The sequence below is a fragment of the Hibiscus syriacus genome, unplaced genomic scaffold, assembly GCF_006381635.1.
Source record: "Hibiscus syriacus cultivar Baekdansim isolate YM2019G1 unplaced genomic scaffold, ASM638163v2 tig00111366_pilon, whole genome shotgun sequence".
NCBI classification, from domain to species: Eukaryota; Viridiplantae; Streptophyta; class Magnoliopsida; order Malvales; family Malvaceae; genus Hibiscus; species Hibiscus syriacus.
This window is the reverse complement of record NW_024063071.1, coordinates 355857-376858: the sequence shown is the minus strand read 5'-3', so window position 1 is coordinate 376858 and position 21002 is coordinate 355857. Positions and strand designations below refer to the sequence as shown.

The following is a 21002-nucleotide window of genomic DNA, read 5'->3' as shown; positions in this document are numbered from 1 at the left end:
TAGACAAAAAAATTGTCACTTCAAATGAAATATTAGTTCTAAGTTTTTTAGGTGCAATTCATAACTTTTATGCTACGAAGGTGATATGAGCTCTTTGTGTTTTTCCTTTTGGTGAAAGAAAAGAGAAGGTAGAGGAAACTTGTTGGGAGGAAAAGCTTTGGTGGAAGACACAGATATGCCATTGAAGATGCAAATGGATGCAATGTCTGCTGCTTCTCAAGCTTCGGATCTCCACGATGTCTCTGACTGTAAATCTATTGCTCGATACATCAAAAAGGTTTCTTTCTTCTTCTTTTTTACATGAAAATGTATACTTTGTTGCATGGTTTTCTTGAAAGTTCTGTAATTTGGGATGCAGGAGCTTGACAGAAGATATGGGGAAGGATGGCAATGTGTGGTGGGTTCGAAATTTGGGTGTTATTTCTCTCATTCTAGAGGGACTTTCATTTAATTCACAATGGAGAGTCTCAAGTTCCTTATCTTCAAAGTCGCTTCATCGTCCACCTCCCATTGATGCCCCAGCGTTCATCTTCTTTCTTTCTTTTTTTACGTAAATTTAAATTAGTGAAGATATGCAAACCAAGTGTTAGTTTTACGAATTTTATCTCTCATTTCTTTAATCTGACTGATTTTTAGCGATGGTTGACTATAAATCAAATTTGAACCATTAGTTAAGCATTTTACTTAAATGAAAAAACATGGAAATAGACCCTTTCATTTGTCTCAGAAACATGCACCCCACGTTCATCCATGTCTCAAAAATGGAAAATCCCTCTCGATCTCACTAAAATCCCCATTTTTTACACACCATTCGTCTCTCTCAAAACACATCTTTTCGAAGAGGGAATTCTCGAAAAAAAACTTGTTTTTTTTTCTTTTCCCATTTTTTTTCTTAGATTTTCCCCTATTCCATACACACCATGCAGCAATTACAGTCAAAGATATCGACAACCTTAAAGATGGTTGCCGCTGTCGAACAAGAAAAAGACAGTTTAAAGCTTAGTAAGTTGTTTAATTTCCGGGGTAAGTCGGATAAGAAGTCGAGGGGTTCGAAGAGTACGGGAGTGGACAAAGGCGGTGGTGGGTCGGAAGAGGGCAGCGGAGGATGAAGGGGTGGCAGATGAAAACCAGAGATCAGATCAACCGGATGATCCACCGTCATCGGAACAGACGACGTCGAGGCGAGGCAGGCCATGGAGAATTGATAGCGGCCTGCGAAGCCAGAGAAAAGCAGCTATTGAATGGCGAGTTTCATGTATGCTTCTTCTTTTTTAACCAATAAATCGATTTAATTGCCCTCCATGTGTTTGTTTTATGTTCAGATATGGATCAGATGAAGGAAAAGTTCGCTAAATTACTGGGAGAGGATATGTCAGGTGGAGGGAAGGGAGTTTCATCAGCTTTAGCACTGTCGAATGCCATAACGAACCTTGCGGTACTGGCCCCTTTTCCTGTTAATTAACAACAGAATTTTCGTCTAATCTGTACAAAAATTTTCACCGACGTTTCATCCATGTCTTGTGGAATTCCCTCACCGGCGTTTAGCTTCTGTGTTCGGTGAACAATCGCGCTTAGAGCCTATGACAGCTGAAAGGAGAGCAAGGTGGAGAAAAGAGATTGATTGGCTCTTGTCTGTAAGTGATTGCATTGTTGAACTTGTTCCCTCTCAACAGAAGAACAAGGATGGATCAAACATGGAGGTTTCTAGTCTCTGCTACCCTTTGTTTCTCTGCATCTAATCAATTATACAGCTATATCTATATCTATATCTATATCTATATCTATACCTTTATTTGTTTGATTTTCAGATAATGACCACGAAGCAACGAGCAGATCTTCTAATGAACATTCCTGCCCTCAGGACACTTGATTCAATGCTTCTTGTAAGTGCTATTTTGTTATACCTCTTTCGGCCTTATTCTATAAATAATCTTTCCGATAATTATAATATGTGGGCTAATCTTTGTCAATCATATTACTTAGGGCTAATTTTTTTATATTCTACATCATCCGTTCATTTACCTCAAGTTTATATAATCTATCAAAGTTAAATTTATTGTAAGACGATCATATTTATTCAACTTGATGATTTATAAGTATTAATAATGACCTTAGTTCGAACAATGACAAGAAAACTCTAATGTCAGGTTGAGAAAGAAATCTTCCTTCGTCTTCTTCTTAAACCTCGTCTCACTTGATATTTAAAGGGGTAATTTAAGTATTTAGTCACTAAATTATTTGCGCGGTTTCATTTTAACACCCGTTATTAAAATATTAACGATGATACTGATAAGAGTTATCATAGGAAATATCATGTCATCATTGGAAAAAATAACCACGTCAGTAATTTTGTTAGTTTTTTAATTAAGAGTAATCAAGATGAACCTAAAACGTAACTTTAGGTATGATTTTGAAAAAAAATTGAGTGACTAAAATAGAACCGTTTGAATAAGTGAATGATTATATACTTAATTTACCCAACTTAAAAAAATATAACTAGGACATCAGTTACGATTCATCGTTCAAATTGAAAAAATAAACTACTAATAATGCTATAACTAAAATGTTTCATCAAATATATTTCTACATTGAGCTTAGATTCTCTCATTGGTGATATAAATCGAGCAATAATCTTGTACCTACCTCATATACTGAATAATTTAAGTTACAATGGTCAGGAATGTCTACATTCTTTCAAAGACCAAAATGAATTCTATTACCTCTCAAAAGATGCCTCAAATGAAGAGAAAGGGAACTGCAAAAGAATAGATGATAAATGGTGGTTGCCTACCGTTAAAGTTCCCGAGAACGGCTTGTCCGATGCGGCGAGAAAAAACCTGCAGAGCCAGAAGGAATCGGTGACGCAAGTGCTTAAAGCGGCGATGTCGATCAATGCTCAAGTTCTGATGGAGATGGAGATCCCTGAAAACTACATCGACTCCCTCCCAAAGGTAAAAACAAAGATGAACGTACAAAAGTTGCATAATTTCCATGGAATCTACTGTCATAACAAGCCATTGATTTTTGTGTTTTGTTTAGAACGGGAGAGCTAGTCTTGGTGATTCAATCTATAGGAGTATCACGGAAGAATTCTTTGATCCTAATCAATTTCTATCGACTATGGACTTATCATCAGAGCTCAAGATATTAGACCTGAAGAATAGAATAGAGGCATCTGTTGTGATATGGAAGAGAAAGATGGTTCAGAAGGACGGTAAATCGGCTTGGGGCTCCGGCGTTAGCTACGAAAAGCGAGAACTCTTCGAAGAGAGAGCCGAGACGATCTTGTGCATTCTCAAACATCAGTACCCTGGAATTCCTCAATCTTCACTCGACATCAGCAAAATCCAATACAACCGGGTAATATACCTCTTCTGCTCGTATGCACGCGCACATGCACATATATTAAGGTTATCTTGTTGGTATGACAGGATGTAGGACAAGCTCTCCTGGAGAGCTATTCAAGGATATTGGAAAGCTTGGCCTTTACAGTCTTGTCCAGAATAGGAGATGTCCTCTATGCTGATTCTATTGCTCGAAATCCCAATCAAACGACATCCAAGAACCTGCCAAATTCGGTGAATCCAGGGTCGGGAAACGATGGGGAAAAAGGGAACTTAATGACCCTGTCGGACTTACTTACGTGGAGTGCGGAACAACTCGAGATTGACGAGGAAGACAAGGAATGCAAAGAAGAGATATCCAAAGAGATTGATGAAAAGCAGGTGCAAAAACTACACGTAGTGACTTCGAAGAAGTCATATCTTGAAAGCTTGGGTGGGGTAGGAAGCCCACAAGAACGCCATTGATGGAAGCATTCTGTACTTTTGAATGTTTGCTGCATTCTGTATTTTTTCCATGGCTTCCTTTTGTAAATAGGAAAACAAAAACAAAACTAAACTATGGAGCTTAAAAGCATTCATATACTTCTATCATTTTGAAAACAAAGAAACGAGTTTGTAGTTTGATAGCCATTGAATATGATTTTATCTTTAAATGTAAGACTACTGTGATTAACTAACTGGCTTGAGAACACTACTTTCCATGGTTATTGCTTAAACCTGTGAGTTAAGGGGGGAAAATATGAGCTTCCCAATTGATATCTGCTTAAATCAAAAGGCTATTGTGATCAACCATCTTCACATTGTAAGCTGGTCTTATGTTTCGTAATGTGCAAGATACCATTGTGTTTACAGATTCAACTGATTCCATGGTTAGTTTGGCAGATGAGGAGTTGTTTGTTAAGATCTGGAAGGCTATTGTGAGCAAAGAGCCTCCTTCGGAATTGATGCTCTTTTCTTTTGCCTACTCGACTCGAGCCGGTCGGGAAGAATGGAGAAACCTGAAGGTAATATGGCAATGTTGCTTGAGTCACATCCTGTGATCACCGACTGCATACCGGTAATGTCCACAGGAGCAAAGACCACCATGCATTCGAAACCATTGATGCAACTGTCTTGGAGCACTCACATGCTGTTCTCTTTGGACTTCATTGTCTGAAACAGATAAACATGATTCAATTTGGATAATGGATATGATCCAGAGAGAAAAAATCCAGATTTTGGTTCGCGAAAATTCTCTGATGGGAAGCGGAGAACTTGCTTGAACTGTTACTGCATTGCCCTGATCTTGCCCTTTGGCCAGGTTTGCTATGCACTTCACGGAGCCTCCATTTGACATGATATCCCACTACAAGTTTATAGAAGAACGATGATTGAATTATTGTTCATACTATTCGTTTCAAACAGTGATATTGCGTAGACTGTGATGTACCTCGTGGCGACGAGCTTCATCTCTCAGGAAATCGAATAAGAGATTTAGAGAGACAGGCAACCAAATGGAAGAAACTGCACAGACAATCACCCCAAGAGGTTCACCAGGGTTATGTAAGTTTTTCCTTGAAGAAACTGTAATGTCTTCCCCTGTTTTGGTAGTGACTTTGTTCCAAGTATTATAGCTTGATGCTCCAATTGCATGGCAAAAACTCCTTCTCATTCTTTGTCCCAACTTTAAAATGCTTTTCCTCCCGGCCGACGTCGGAATTCCTAGATTTATTCAGGCTTTTAGTTGCAAATTTTTCTATGGTGAAACAAACAAATTGTTAGTTCATCATAATACCAATGGGTAAAGTTGCAGTGTTGCCATCCAATGCCTCGCACCGAACACTAGAATGCTGCGGACAACGGCTCTCTTCCGGCACTCAAAGTGTTCAATCCAAGTCACCTGAAAATTCGATGAATTTCCCACACATCTTGCTTTAAGCGAAGTTGACGAATTTTTCTGGCATTTACATATATTATTACCTTGCAGTGGCAATTGGAATTATCCTGGATGATGCAACCTGAAGGACGTTTCGTGCATTTGACCAAGGATGCATCGATGTTGTCTTCAACTTTGTCGATGGAAACATCGACAATTGCCCATTGTTCAGCACTCAATTGCTTGCGAGACCGAACAAAATACACTTCTCTAGTAGGCACCAAGGGTGTCAGCATTTGCAGCTCCGCAAACATTCCACCATCATCCATTGTCGGAGTTTGGTTTACAAGTTATTCAGTTATCAAATTACTTGGAAATTTTCAAAATATTTTTTTTATAAATAATTAAATAATATTATCGTCTGATATTGGTATAACATATAAAAAATGAAATTGAATATAATTAAATGTTAGTATGCTCAGATTTAAAAAAATATATGAATGTAAAAAGCCTGAGTAATCTAGATATTATATTCAAATTTCTCTATATTCCCCCCCTCTTTTTAGGTAAAAATTGTCTAAAAAGATAATAATAAGGAAAGAACTCTGCTTTCACCTAATTATGCGTGTCATTATCCAATGTATTCTAAACTGAATTAATAAATCATGAGTGCTCATTATTTTTTTAAATTAATGTTATTATTAAAATATTTTAATTGAATTTTTAAAATTTTAATATAATTTTTAAATTAAACACTGATATCCGATCTATTGACCGACTAATCCAGATCGGGTACTGCAAAGGCGAGGGTGACCCGACCAACCTAATTTGCTCCATTCGCAAACGCCAGGATGTTACGTTGCTTAAGGGGCCTAGTGCCTCATTCCACTAGACCAACCAGTTGTTGGTTTTTAAAATTTTAATATTATATGTTAATATATATAACATAGTATATATTAATTAAGTTTTAAATATATTCTACATCATCATAATTCAGATTTAATGTGCTACAACAATATCAAAACTAAAATAATATTTTGAAGATTATATTACAGTATTACAAAAAAATTGAACACGTTATCTCAAAAATAATAATAATAAAATAAAAAAACATTGGATGGTCTGCGAGGTGAAGCTACTAGGGTTGATCATGAACGATTAATCGTATCGTTTATCCTAAACGGTCGGTTAATCATTATAACGATTATGTGATATTTCTAAACGTAACATAATCATTAAGAATCTGTATAACAATTATTTATCAAAATTTTCATAATACTTACACCGATGTAAGTAAATAAAATAAAAAAAATATAGCACTTAACGTATATTTACATCAGTGTAATTATGTACATCTCCAAATATCTTAGTATCTAACAATAAACACATAATTATATTGGTGTAAGAATATTTCTATATTTTCAAAGAAATAAAAATAAAAAATGATATATATATACAAAATTATTTGTATACAAATTTTATTAAATATATATATAAATTATAAATAATAGAAAACTATAGCAAGTTATTTGTGTAAAAATATAATAAATTAAAAATTTAATTATAAATTTAATTTTTTAACGATTAATCATTTATCAAAACTTATAATCGTAACATTAACCGTTAACTATCATTTTTAGTGATTTGGTTAACCAAAATTATTTAATATTAACGATTCAATTAATTAACCTTTTAAATATAACAATTACACCTATTAACGATTCTAGGGTTTTTTGAACAACTCTAAAGCCTACATTTAGTTTTTTTTAAAGAAAGAGAGGGGTACAATAAATTATTTGGATTTTGGGTAAGAGTTAGACCGACAAAAGAAAAACTTGCCAAAGTTTTCGACTTTTTCATGTCCACCACTTGCCTAAAACTCTTAACAAACATACGCTGGCTGGCCACGAAATCCTTTTATATAAAAATAATAATTTCATTTCATTTTATTTTAATTTAAACAAAAACTAAACTATAATATATATATTATTTAAGTCTTAATTTGATTAATATAATTATTGTTTGAGTATTAAGGAGGGCATAAATTCAAGCAAACTTAAATATATATATATATATATATAACTTATGATATGTGGGAGGAATGAGATCTAAATTATTTTGATACTATATTAAAAATAAATAATTAAAATTAAGATAAATATTAATTAAAATTAATTATTTTTTTAGTATCTAAATTTAAAATTTCTTAGATTAATTTAGTATCTAAATTTAATATTTTTTTTCTTCGCATGTGTTGACTTAATATTTTAATAACTAGTTAGACTTATGATATAGTATTTATCAATTGTAATTTTAATGTTATTAAGTGTTATACATCATGATTGATTGTTGAAATATAATTTTATATATTATTTCTAAAAAATTCAAATATTAAATTATTTTATTCTTCCGTTTAAAATTATTTTTAAGAGATATAATTGAACCCAGCGCACTCTCAATCTATTTATATTCAGATCGTAATGAGTGAGCAAATATGTTACGTACATAAAATCAAAATTTTATTACTTTTCATATTAGTATGAAATAGTAACTCATTTGTTTCTTTTACATTTTTGTTATTGCATGTATATGAGATGAAATGATTGTAGTAGCGGAGAGCATTTCCCATGCTAACTCCACGTATTATCATATTATAATGATATTTAAATTATATTATAATATTTGAATAAATTAATATATATTAGTTTATATTATATTTTTTCTAGGTCTAAAATTCAAATGCAGGACTTACCAATTGTACAGCACCATCTTTGTTAGGAGCTTCACCATTGCAAATCACATCCACAATGGCTGCCTTTGAGATTATGGATGCGAACATTTCTCTCCAATGATTCTGTACTCATAAACACAGATCAAAACCCTTTAATTTTCTATAATTTTCTTAAAGATATATATATATATATATATATATTAAAATTACCACGTCCATGAAGCTTTGTAGTAGCCTTGGGAGATCAAGAAAAACAACCCCCGTCTCTCTAGACGCCTCGATAGCTGGTCTTTCTGGCCTTCTATTGCTTGAATTTTCAATAGGGAACCGTTTAACATATTCATCATAGTCAAGTATTTCACGACCAGTTTCAACGCTTCGAACCCACAGCGGTTCACCGTCGATTGCCATCGTCTTCAACTCTTCCATTTCTTGTTCAGCAATCTCCATAATTCTCCACTTTTTCATCCCCAAAATCCCAGAGTAAAAATCTAAACAACTCCTGTTTTCTTGCACATCGTTATTCCCAGCCGAGGAACATGAGCTAGTGGACGCTGCCCCTGAAGGGTATTTCCCTACAACCGTTCCCAATTTCTCCACCTGCGAAAAACACAGAATACTCGCTGCTATTACAATATATATGAACATTAGAATAAAGGTTTCTGGATTCTAGACCTCGGCTTTGAGTTTCGCATTCTCGATACGTAGTTGTTGTTCTTGGCTCGTTTTTGCTACGCCACAGTTGGGGCAAGAAGCCTTGTGTATGGTGGCTCTTATGGCCTTGTTCTCTTCCCGGAGTTTCTCCAGTTCTTGCTTCAACAAAGAGTTCTCATGGCGCTCTTGTATAGCCTGCAAATCGCGGCCGGCCTCTTGAATGATTACCGGACGTAGATGAAACGACAAAACGACACAACCAAGGGATTAATTAATTACCTTGATTTGTGTTCGACGATTTTGAAACCAGAACTTGACTTGCCTTGGAGCAAGGCCTAATTGTTTACTCAGCTGCTGCCTATGCTTCTCGTGTGGATGAGGTTATTTTTTAAACAGCCTAATAACATTTCACGCAGATTTAATTTATTACAGACATGCAGAAGCACGAAACTAGATATAATGTTTGATATTAGTTCTGTACCTAAAAACATATATATGAATAAAACCTAGAAAAAGAGTTATTAAAGTGACCATATAATTTTGTGTCCATGTTCTTTGAGGTACCTTCTCTATCTTGTTTTCTATTGCAAGCAAGCAATATGTCACAGCACGATACATGACTAACGTTTGTTGATTTGATTACCCGTTTTAGTGAGACTATTTTGATCCTCAAAAGACCTAATATGACATCATTTTACTTAAGAAAAATTGTTATAAATATTATATTTGGAGGTATCAAACTCTAAGCCTTTTGAAACAAATGTTAAAGCTTAACCACTTAACTGAACCAACTTAAACTTTTATATATTTTTATAAAAATAATAAACATACCATATATTTGAGAATATACCATTTCACTCTAGACATTTTTTTTGTCCCTGACTTCACTCCAAGTAGCTGCACCATCTATACACAGACTAAGCAGAAGAAATAAGAACGTGACAAAAACATAAAGCGACACCTTTGTCTCATCCTTAATAATAAAAATGTTAATAAATTTACGCTTAAACATATTTAAATTTATGATCTTTAAGATGTTTGAACGGATATCTTAAAGACTCCGAAGTTCTGAAGTACCAAATAATAAAAGGAACTCCATTTTTCACTATTGTTAAGTCCATTCTATGAGATCATTAGGCTTTCTTTTACTAAATTCTTACTGCTAAACAAGTTGGTAGGTGTGAGCAAAACTCGACACGACTCGGCTCGAATTTCATAAACTTGACTCAAAAAAATTTTAAATAAAGTTTGAGTTATAAAATAGGACTCGTTAACTCGTATAACTAATTTTTTTTTGAATCGACTCGATCGAACATTCACCCCTATGAGCCTGTACGTAAGCAAAGATTTCGTGCTAAACTGAACTCATAATTTTGCAGTATGGTCACTTAAACCAGTAACTAATGCAAGAAGACTATTTGTTAGAGAATCTTAAACTTAGGGATGGCAACGGGCCGGGTATTGGTCCCCGTCCCCGTCCCCGTTTAAAAAACCGGTACCCGTCCCCGTTTAAAAAACCGCGGGGATTTAAACGGGGATCCCCATCGGGTAATCGGGGAAAACCGCGGGGAAACGGGTATCCCCGTTTAGCACAAACGATTATTTAAACGGGTATTGGGCCAGGTATTGGGTCGGGTATTGGGTCGGTATTGGGCTGGGAATCGGGTCGGGTATATATATATATTTAAATTAAATATATATATTTTTATTTAAATTAAATTTATTAATATTATATATATATATATATATATAATTATTTTTAATATTTATCGGGGCGGGTAATCGGGTAATCGGGGTGGGGATTATCAAACCCGTCCCCGTCCCCGTCCCCGTTTAAAATAAATGGATTTTCTCCGTCCCCGTCCCCGTCCCCATTTATCATCCCCGAACCCGATCCGTTTAATTCGGTTTTCCCCGTCGGGTTCGGGTTTTTTTGCCATCCCTACTTAAACTCCACAAAATCAACTCCGGTACATGTTTCAAGTACTTCTTTTGATTCAGGTAAAGAAAAACATGGAGTTTCCGATGAGTCTTTTTATTACTTTAAGGACACTCTCTACAAATTTGAAGAAACAAAAGAAGAAAGTTGCAGTCATAAAAACTGAAACCACTCACGAGTCATGGATAAGTGTTATATTTTAACTCAAATTATAATTAATGATTAAGTTGGATTTTATATATGCATAAGAGTCCTTATACGTGCATAACATGATTGTAATGAAGCAAATTCATTCGATCATGGCCATAACGATCAGTTACCGTGGATCATCACGTTAGCATCGTTGATCATTATGTCAGTATCGTGAACTGTTATGTCAGTATCGTAACGATCAACAACGGAAATCATTGATCAAATGGTCACATTATATTTTTTCTGAGTTTTAGGGGCACATTGAGTACAAAAATAGTTTGAGAGACACGTTAGTTTTTTAGAAAAGTTTGAGGAGCCTCACATACCATTAAACCTAAATATAAATACTAAAGTGAGAAGAAAAGCATAGCTTGAGGGCCAAAGTGTGAATTAGCCAAGCATAAATGCGAGGGCAATTGGGTAACTCATGAGAACCGTTGAACAATAAAACAAAAAAAAAAACATCCCAGCGGAAGAGGAAAGCATATGAGCCGAAAATCACACTGATCAAAGATAGTGATGTTTTTGCTACAATTATTAGTTCTATAGTTAAAATAGAAGGGAGTAATACATTAATGATTAATGGTGTAATTTATCAAATCTTGTTTTTCGCTGCCTGACCACATAATTTTATTTTATTTTTTTATTTTTAAAAAAAGCCTCTCGTTCTCTGTTTCTCGCTTAGCTGCAACTGAGGTAGCAACCTTAACCTCAATTTCTCTTTTTTCTTTCCCATGGTAAATCTTTTGGACTTTTCCGAATTTATTTATTTTTATCCTTTCTCCCCGCTTTTTAGCAGGTAAATTCATGGCTTCCATTACCGCGAGTCTGCTTCCGCCATTGTGTTTACAAGATAGAAAGACCCTTTTCCGGACTTCTCAGAAACCCCTAGTTTTTTATACCGGAGGTGTGTTATTCACTGGATTTATTCTAAAGCAACTATATTTCTTTTATATTTTACCGTAAATTTAAATGTTATGGCTTAATTTTCACTTGGGTGGTTTTTGGTTAGTTCATAGTTGAATTTGAGTCTATTTTCATTGGTTTTTTTCCACCTTTTTAAATGTTAGTTATAGATTTTTATGAGATAAATGATGCTCTTAGTTGCATATAAACCTAACCATAAATATCAATCTCGGAATGATCGAGGATAAAAATGAGGTTTTGGGGAAATTAATGTGGGACTTCTGTTAAAACAATGGTATTGTATATATACACTTGGAAATGAACAATTATCATGGCAATCATTGGTGTTGAGAAAATTTAACTTGGGGCAAGGCATAAATTCTCAGTTAATGGTCTTAGATTTCTTTGCTGTCAGTCGATTATCATTCATGCTGCGACGCCAGGAATGGGATTCAACTCTGCTAATCATTTGGCAGTTGTGTTGTAGGTGCAGAACAATTACTTGAAACTGAAATTAGGTGTTTAAGACTTATTTGTGGGGCGATTATGGAGTTATTGTTTGGCAACTTGATTCAGAACTGAAAATGGTTGGCAATTAGGTTTTATATTTGTTGCAATGTTCCATGCTTGCCTGATTTCCTTGCATTGCAGGGAGGCAAAAGAGTACTGTTATTGTGAAGGCTTCAGGTGATAGCTCGGAGTCTTCAACTTCGCTTAGTATCGTTAAGTCTGTGCAAAATGTTGTAAGTTTCTCTCTCACACAGACACTTGCATATCATTATCATGATTGCACACCTTATGTGCTTGTAAAATATGGAGGGAGTTGGGGAATAGTAAGTACTTTGTTCAAGAAATAACGGAATTTCTATGGTTGAATTTCCGTGAAGCAAGAAAAAGTCTTCTTCTTCTATTCCTGCCTTAGGTGGCACGTATTCATGAAAACATATATTTTTTTCTCTCCTTTTCTGATTTTGCTTTAATTTTTGTGGAACAGTGGGATAAATCTGATGAAGATAAGGTAGGTCTCATTGGTCTGGGATTTGCAGCTATTGTGGCCTTGTGGACATCAACGAATGTGATTTCGGTAATCTATTGCTTTGGAGTCACAAACCATATTTGTGAGTTTTAACTATTAGAATAATCACTTTGAGCTCAAACATAACTTCAAGCCTCTTCCTTTGATATGTACAGGCTGTTGATAAATTGCCAATTATCCCAGTTGTGCTTGAAATTATCGGAATACTGTTTTCTACGGTAAGTTCCCGAGCACTAGCTTTCAACCATGCTTAACATGTCACTGGTACATATTTATGTTTCCCCATCTCCGCGGAAGCTTCAATTACTAACTCATGTTTTCCCTTTTCAGTGGTTTGTTTACCGCTATCTCTTGTTCAAACCAGATCGGTAAGTAGAATTCCTCGACTTAAGAGATTGCTCGATGGTGAAACTCATAGTTGTTACTTGTACACTCGGTACAATCTTTTTCTACCTAGAAGAAGAGAGCACCACCATGGGTGATTTGTGAATGTTTAACAACCTAACCATAATTACCCGTTTTTGCAGGGAGGAACTGTACCAAATCATCAACAAGACAATATCGCAAATATTTGGACAGTAATTCTGGTGCTAAAGATTTAATTGAGGATCAACTCTGCAATTCGAATGTGGTTTATTGCAGTGGTGTCCAAATATGGCAGCTTTTTTTTTGTGTGTGGTATTACTGTGAAGTGTGATGCCTATTAACTTCAAATCACAACCTAATTATAAATTACCTGAAAGTTGAACCAAGAGCCTTTCCAGTTTCCAGTATTCTCAGTCATAGTAACAACTGAAGTATATATCTGTCAAAGTTATGGGACTTGCATACTAACAAAAGACATAGTTGAAACAATCTTAATTGAATTTTGGTGGTTCAAATTTATTAGGTTCGTCAGTTTTAGAATTCTAAAAATGCCTGAGACACCAACATCTTCAGACATGTCAGTGCAATATAAAATAGATGCAAAATTGTAGAAATGTTATGGTTTCATGTCTCAACTTATTTAGTAGTCTCTTACAGTTTACCCTTCATTGAGGCTGTCAATATCAGTAGAACTGATGAAGGTGCAACATTTTTCTATACAATGAGCTTTAGGATGATAACTGCTACTACCAGCTCAGCATCATGTAAAGATAAACTTCAGTTCCTGTCTTCTGCATAGGTAGGGACTGCTTTAGCTTCACCAGCTTGATGAGAACTTATTTTTTTCCCGGAAGCACATAGAAGATAACAAAAGGGGAACATAAGAGCATCATCTACCTGTGAAATCAAAAGATTTAGGCAAAAAATGTTAGTTTTATAAGAACAACAACTAAAAAAGATATCTGAATTCACCTTATATTTTCTAGTTTGACAGGAAGTAGAAGGCAGCCACTCAAAGTTCATATCGTTTTGTTGTGAGCTTAGTTTTGTTGCTGTTCTAATGTCATTATTATCTTATAATCTATCTTCCTTAGAAGTTAAGTTATTTTCTTGGCAGTTCTATCATCTATGTTTCCATAACTCTTCCAAATGATAAAGAGTAAAATGTGTAGCAGTAGTACTTTCAAATGTGTGCAAGCATGCTTCATAGACGGTCATTTTTCAGAGAATATATTGTTCAATTCAAGATATGATTACATGTTCTCACATAATTTTTCATATCTATTAGATTGATAGATGAGGCGAGCCATAAGAATCTTACTTTCATGTTTTGTGAAATGATGAGTTTCTCAAGGAAGTCAAGGAAACTTGACAAAACAGACTTTTCCTTCTCTGAATAGGCATTCTTGAGGTTACGGTTCAGAATCTGGTCTCCTGAAGTAGGTTCCATGAACCGTTTAAGTTTTTCATTACAGATTAATCTGAGTATTCCCGGCGGTAAAGCCCTTCCTTCTGGCACATCAGTGGCATCAAAACCAATATTAAGGTCATCAGTGGCCCTTTCCTGAACTTGAGCCCGTCCCCCACGGTAATCATCCTCCTTGGCTACAAGAATATCGCCATTCTTGTTTTCTTCTGCCTCTTTCACCTCTGGTTCGGAGCATTTTAAGAACACAGTTTATGATAATTTATGTCATATATATATTTCTGCAATATGATCTCAAGTCTCAACGTTTATACACAATAATAATAATTGAAACCATGTATTGAAAACCATAGGTAAGTGGACAGTAAAACTACAGTTAGAATATAATGTTTTGGTCGTAGCTGCAGTATACCTGTAAAAAGATTGGCAGCCTGAGCTAATGCTGCGGCTTCTGCTAAAATTGCCAATCCTGAGCAGACTTTTCTAGTCTCAAGTAGATGATAAACATTAGCTAGCTTCAATCTTGCACCATAATCAGATGTCAGCAGTTAGTTTTTTTCCTTTCTTTCTACAAACAGAATACAAACATTCGTTGAGTAAATAAATAATTGCTCAGGATAAAATATACCTGTATGGATCCCTAAAAGATCCCACCATAGCAGAATTAATGATATGACAAGTAGGCTCAACTGACAAGGTAGAGGAGGGACAAGAACTTCGTTTGATCACCTGCCAAACGAATAAGAAAACTCTGTGACATATTCGAATGGAAAGTCGGCCTCTGCACGTTTCAAGTGTAGGAATCTTGTAATAGGAATTTGTAGATAGCAGTTTGGTATTGCTCCAACCACATAAAGTGAATACAATAATGGAATGTTTCAAATAATATACATGTATAGGTATATATATACCTTTCGTAAATCAGAGAAGCTTTGACTTGGTGATTTTTTCTCATTTGGATGAAGCTCCTGAAGTTTCCTCTTCCTGGATTCCTGGGACATGAGCTGGCCTGATAAACCGGCTGCATCTGATGTTGCAGAAGTAATAACCCTGTGAATGTAGATTTTTGAATCGATACAATCCTCACCAGTGATTGTCATGATCCCCCTAGATCCTTTAAAGCTCTTGTAAAATTTCATGCTAGTATTATCCATCGGAGAAATAGCAATCCTCCCCTCACAGCCGTTGGAGTTCTTACAGATTATGGTCTTACTGTCTTCCTCACAAGAAGCAGACATGAACTCCTTGCAAACATCAAAATTCTTGCAATCCACACATTTGCAGTTCTGAGAGCAGAAGACGTTAGCTTGGAAACACTCACAGTACCTCTTGAGGCATTCAGATTTCTTGCAGTGGCATCCCCTCTCGTGTCTCCCCACTTGTGGAGCATCCATTTTATCACCCTCCTTGTAAATCATTTGTAGTTGAAAGTTAAAATAAAAATGGCAAGAAAGACAACTTTAAGAGATAATAAAAGCAGAACATAACCTGAAAATCATTTGCATTTTAAATCAGTTGTACATGTATGATCTGAACTAAACCTGAAGGCCCTCATGCTGAAAGAAAGAGATGCAAAAATGTACAGATGACTTCAACAAATTTCACTCGTCTCAACCACTTAATTAAGGGTCAAAGAACTAACGTTATTATTGCATCCTATTTTGAAGAAGGGTTATTATAAATTTATAATTGTTAAGCTACTAACTTAAAAACAATTAGTAATAGGTATAGATATTTAATTTAAATATAAGACCACACTGCACAGGTGATTTAAGATTTAACTGATGTGAGTTTAACATAGCTAGGCAGAGAAATAAGAGCCAACAAGAGACAACCCCAGAAGGGATAACAGGAAGGAGTAATATGCAAAACAAACAAAATAGAACTTGGGTTTTGATACCATATTAACCATCTACCCTAAAATCAATTGACAATAAGTAAAGAGGTCCAACTTAACATAAAGTCCACTCTCAATCCAAGACTTATGAGATAACAACACCTAAACAATAATTATTTCTCATCAAGTCTTGAACTATATCGCTTAATACAAAACATGAAAAATAACTATATGTACCAGAAGAAGTAGAAACAAGCTGATGAACCTGACAATTGATATTCATGGAGAGTAACAAGAAATTCTCAGCAGATAAACTAAGCTAAGCTAAGCTACTGATCAGCAATTGAGCACGCTAGTATTTTATATGGGAGCTGGTAACAAACGTATCCATGTGCAAAAAAGATTAATTCAAATGCAAACTTGCAATGAGTTTATAGACATACAAAACCAACACCCCCCCCCCCCCAAAAAAAAAAAAACAAAAAGCATCTGGGAAAAGTTGTGGGAAATTTGAAAGATTAATCGCATACCACAACATCTCGGGGACTACATGGACTGCTTGAAATCTTTGGCTTGAAAGCATGTGGATTACGCTCTAAAATGACTTCAGAAGCAGCTTTCCGTAGATCCTCATTCTCCACATTATTGCAACAATCACAGCAAATACACCCGTTACAATACTCTCCAGAAGCAAAGCAATCGCAATACCTATCCATTTGTCCGTGGGAATTCTCGAGAGATCAAACCTTTGAAAAGAAAATGCATTGAAATGTACAAATCTATATTCCAAACAAAAGCCACAATGAGCATCCAATCAACCAAATCCTAGCAGAGTTATACGTTGGGATAAAAAAAAACGTAAAGCAAGAACTCTAACTGTTAACATGCAGCTCTATATATTTTGGAATTGCACTTGAGTACATATAACTCACAATTTTAAGCATTTAGATTGCTTGCAGCCGCATTGTTTTGGACCTTTTGGAGTACCATTGTTTGCTTTAATATTAACCCAGGGTATTGGAGAATCTGATGACTTGGAGCTTGAAAAAGTAAAAACATAAAATGGAATCAGATTTTACAATGTCAAGGAAGCTTGATTTTAAGAAACATCAAATTGCAAGAAGAAGCCTATCGTGAATTTAAACCTCTAAAAATAAAGCACCTTTATCTCTGTTCTCCTTTATCTATCCCTCTGGTATATTCTCAGCAACCAAAAACAAGCTAAAGTTGATTTTAAATTTCTCTTCTTTTTCCTTTTCTAATTTTTGAACTCCAATCAAACCAAAAGAGGGAAAAGCAAGAAGAAATCAAAAAAGGAAACCAAAAACCAAAACTCACTTTGAGGAAAAAGGACTCCGAGGAGACAAATTCATTTCGGAGCTTAGCTTCTGCATAGGAAACGGCGGTGAAGTTGCGATGACGGGAGATAGGCCGAACTCTGTGAAGACAAGCTGCCTAGTCAGCTTCTTTTTTGGCGGGATATGTGATGACGATCTCCCCGTAACTGTAATATTAACTGAATCCGACGTCTTTTCAACTGATTTTATCCCTTTTGGCTGGACACAAGGAGTAGATGGAACTTTAATTAACTCGACCCTTTTTGACGGCAAACCTCCGTTCTCTATCTCGAGTTGCTTCATTTGCTTTTTTGTGGTTTTCGGATTCACTATGTAAACAGAGGTGAAGCAAGTCAATAAATCAAATTCGAAAAATAAAAAATAGAGATACTATGCGCTGCTTGATCGGTGGGAAAATATAAGAAAAGGAAACTGTTGCATTCGGCGATTAAATTTGTTCGTTTCGAAGCATGTGTGTTTTAACATTTTTGGTGTTTTGAAGCCGAATCAGCGAGATTGAAGATTTTCCTCTCCTTTCTTTCGTCTTGCTTTATTTTCCCATCAACCAAACAATAAATACAGCTGCTATTCTACGTACCTGGATATCGGAGAGAGAGATAGGAGGGATTTTGGAGCCAAAATTTGAGTATTTAGGAGAGAAGTAGAGTGGTTAGTTACATTGAAGCAGCTGTTAGTTTTAGTTAAAAAGACCGTTAATCTGTTACATATAATATAAAGGATAAATCTCAACTACTTATAAACTTTGTTAGAGGATAATATACTACATAAATTTTAATTTTATATAATAATATACTTAATATTTTTATTCGACTGAAAATTTATAAATTATTATCATAGCTGAACATAATATTATTTTACGAATATAAATTATAAATACAAATAATTATATCAATTCAATATAAAAAAATAAATGTTTTTTTAATTATAATGAAGAGAAAACAACCTAATTATAAGTTATCAGTCCGATCGACTATCCAATGCCTTCCTACGCAGTAATCTTGTAATCTCAATTGGTGGAACTTTTTTTTAAATGGACACTTTGTATATAACTGAAAATATACAGAGTACACAACTTCAATGGTCTCATTAAAAAAACCTCTCTAATCCTAATTGGAGGGTAAAAATGCATCTTGAAATGTAATAGAAAGAACTATCGCAGGGGATATACATAAACAGAATAAAGACATAAACTTTCAACACGAAAGAATCAACCGATAATATGTGACAAAATATGGTAATATGGAGATAAACTTTCAATTGATGGAACTTGATAGATCTGAGTACCAAATGATAGACTCCATACAAGTTTCGCTGAGCCATTCGCAAATTTGTTTCTCTACCTCGGAACGTAATTGAAAGCTAACCTCATTCTCTTTGAAGGAGTTCAATGTTACGTGGTATCATGGAAGAGATACCTTTCATGTTTTTTTTTACACAAAAGTTTAGTTTGGGGTGGCTTCCCTAGTCCAGGGTCAGGGCATACCTAAGACCCAATTGGGATTTACATAGGACTTTACAGATTGTCCACCAAGAGTGACGGTGGTGGGATTCAAACTTGACCTTACAAACTCAAATTCCTAAATCCCAACTAATTGTGTCAACACTCGTCGGCGATACCCTCCTTATTTGATTCTTGAAGCAATAAAAAATAACATCCATACTAATCTATTTCAACGATAATATCTCTTGTCGAAGTATTCTATGTGATTATTATACCATTACTCCTTGAAGCTCTACGTCAAGGACCGAGCAACAACTAATTACTTCATGTTTAGTTTAAACCAACAAGTGGATAAATATGTTTTATCATAAAGTAACAAAAAATTGTTTTAAACTGTTATTATTTAATAAAAGTAATATAATATTTATGAAGAAGAATAAACAATTTAAAAGAAAAACAAATATTAAATTAATAGAATTTTTTAATATGAAGAGTTGAACTTGTTAAATTGTTTTGAATTAATATCGTAACGATAAAACGTATAAGTTTTGAAGATGGAAATTATAATTATACCAAATCATAACTATTCGGTTTAATATTTGACGCCAATGATCTATTTGGATAATATTTTAATTAAGTGATTACGTTATAAGTTCCTAAGATTTTAAAGAAAAGTGACGTATTTGTAACTCGATTAATAATTGAGTTACCTAGTGTGTATTTTACCCTAAAACTATAAGCAGAAAGAAGCAAAAGGTTGATCGACCCATGTTATTTCGTTCCTCGACCCACCGATTTTATCTTTTATCTGAATCTCGCGCGTTTTCTATCAGGTTCCATTTCACACTCTGGCTTATTTTTTCCCAATAATCTGAATCTCGCGTTATCGCTGGAATATATATCATTTTTTTTAATCTCGAATCGATTTAAATAGTGTCTCTTTCCCTTTCTCTGATTTCACTTATGAGTTATGGTAATGAATTTAATTAATCACAGCGGCGATATTCCGTAGTTTTGTTTCTTCAAAATTTCCTTTTTCTTTTTCCACGTTCAGTTTCTCAATTCTCAGCGTTCTTATTCTTTTGAATGGATCTTTAATTCGTAATTCTTTCCCGGTATGCAAGTTTGGATTTGGATCTTGTTGGGTTCTGATTTGAACAAGTTGGGTCATGGTATTTTCTTTTTCTTCTGATCAATTTATTTGCGGCATGTCAATGTAGGGTTTATGGCGTGCTTGAATCGGTGGATTTGGGTTTTCAGATCAAGTTGTTTTAGGAATATATAGTTAAAAAAGTATGGCTTGGTTCAGCGGGAAAGTGTCCCTAGGGGGCTTTCCTGATCTTGCCGGGGCTGTCAATAAACTCCAAGAGAGTGTGAAGAATATGGAGAAAAATTTTGATACAGCTCTCGGGTTTGAGGAGAAATCTGAATCAAGCAACAATGAAGGTACCTTTTTTTGTTTAACATTGCTTGCGTTGTTAGTATTTTGTGTAATATTCTAGCATTTGAATGCAAATGTCTAGTATAAACCTGTGTTAGGTTTTGCATTAAGATATTGGGTTCGTTTTGTTAAATAGTAATGGATGTTCTCATTTTCATTGTAGGTTGAGTTATTAGGTTACTAAACTAGAGTTGTAAAGTTTGTTAGGCAAGTGGCATGTTGCAAGTAATGCACAGTGCTTCAGTTCCATTTTATAGGATGTCAATTAGGAAGCCTGAGTTGTAGTTTACCTCTATTGCCCATTGGAGTGCTAATCTTGTCTTTGAAGGTACAAATGTGAAATATGAAAAAAATAAAATAAAATGAATTGTTTCTATTTACCATTCCTGTATAATACTGTGAAGGTTAACTTTTCAATTATTTTTATTTTAGTTTGAAATAATAAAAAATAAAGCCCGTTTATTATATGTGTCTGC

At 34.7% G+C, this 21002-nt stretch overlaps 3 protein-coding genes and 2 pseudogenes across 4 annotated transcripts; 3 read left to right on the top strand and 2 right to left on the bottom strand.

Annotated features, from left to right (window-relative positions):
- Positions 1-728: 728 nt before the first annotated feature.
- On the top strand, positions 729-3812 carry LOC120159482 (annotated as a pseudogene).
- A 4115-nt stretch (positions 3813-7927) lies between these two features.
- LOC120159506 (homeobox-leucine zipper protein GLABRA 2-like) lies at positions 7928-8578 on the bottom strand. Its single transcript, XM_039170094.1, has 2 exons — positions 8141-8578; positions 7928-8053 (listed from the first exon to the last, which is right to left on the bottom strand). Exons 1-2 carry the CDS (start codon positions 8576-8578, stop codon positions 7928-7930), a joined length of 564 nt encoding a protein of 187 aa, XP_039026025.1.
- A 2933-nt stretch (positions 8579-11511) lies between these two features.
- LOC120159565 (protein CURVATURE THYLAKOID 1C, chloroplastic-like) lies at positions 11512-20443 on the top strand. Of its 2 annotated transcripts, none has more exons than XM_039170133.1 (6): positions 11512-11622; positions 12273-12364; positions 12616-12705; positions 12813-12875; positions 12988-13025; positions 20306-20443. In XM_039170133.1, exons 1-6 carry the CDS (start codon positions 11523-11525, stop codon positions 20358-20360), a joined length of 438 nt encoding a protein of 145 aa, XP_039026064.1. In that variant the 5' UTR covers positions 11512-11522; the 3' UTR covers positions 20361-20443. The 2 variants fall into 2 exon arrangements, with proteins under 2 accessions (XP_039026064.1, XP_039026063.1); XM_039170132.1 differs by lacking the exon at positions 20306-20443 and adding an exon at positions 13185-13412.
- Positions 13801-17926, bottom strand: LOC120159406 (protein tesmin/TSO1-like CXC 7). The gene is made up of 8 exons (XM_039169993.1): positions 17625-17926; positions 17219-17326; positions 16820-16994; positions 15361-15855; positions 15078-15178; positions 14891-14971; positions 14345-14699; positions 13801-13920 (listed from the first exon to the last, which is right to left on the bottom strand). Exons 1-8 carry the CDS (start codon positions 17924-17926, stop codon positions 13801-13803), a joined length of 1737 nt encoding a protein of 578 aa, XP_039025924.1.
- The window catches only part of LOC120159505, a 20369-nt pseudogene continuing 19718 nt past the window's right edge, over positions 20352-21002 (top strand).

Excerpts from the sequence above, each read along its gene's own strand:
- LOC120159506 (XM_039170094.1), bottom strand. The coding sequence starts at position 8,578 with ATGTTCATATATATTGTAATAGCAGCGAGTATTCTGTGTTTTTCGCAG. Across the intron at positions 8,054-8,140 it reads TACAAAGCTTCATGGACGTG|AATCATTGGAGAGAAATGTT; the intron begins GTAATTTTAATA and ends TTATGAGTACAG.
- LOC120159565 (XM_039170133.1), top strand. The coding sequence starts at position 11,523 with ATGGCTTCCATTACCGCGAGTCTGCTTCCGCCATTGTGTTTACAAGAT. Across the intron at positions 12,706-12,812 it reads CATCAACGAATGTGATTTCG|GCTGTTGATAAATTGCCAAT; the intron begins GTAATCTATTGC and ends TGATATGTACAG. Across the intron at positions 13,026-20,305 it reads CTCTTGTTCAAACCAGATCG|GGTTTATGGCGTGCTTGAAT; the intron begins GTAAGTAGAATT and ends ATGTCAATGTAG.
- LOC120159406 (XM_039169993.1), bottom strand. The coding sequence starts at position 17,926 with ATGAAGCAACTCGAGATAGAGAACGGAGGTTTGCCGTCAAAAAGGGTC. Across the intron at positions 17,327-17,624 it reads CGGAGTCCTTTTTCCTCAAA|CTCCAAGTCATCAGATTCTC; the intron begins GTGAGTTTTGGT and ends TACTTTTTCAAG. Across the intron at positions 15,856-16,819 it reads CATGTAGTCCCCGAGATGTT|GAGGGTGATAAAATGGATGC; the intron begins GTGGTATGCGAT and ends ATGATTTACAAG.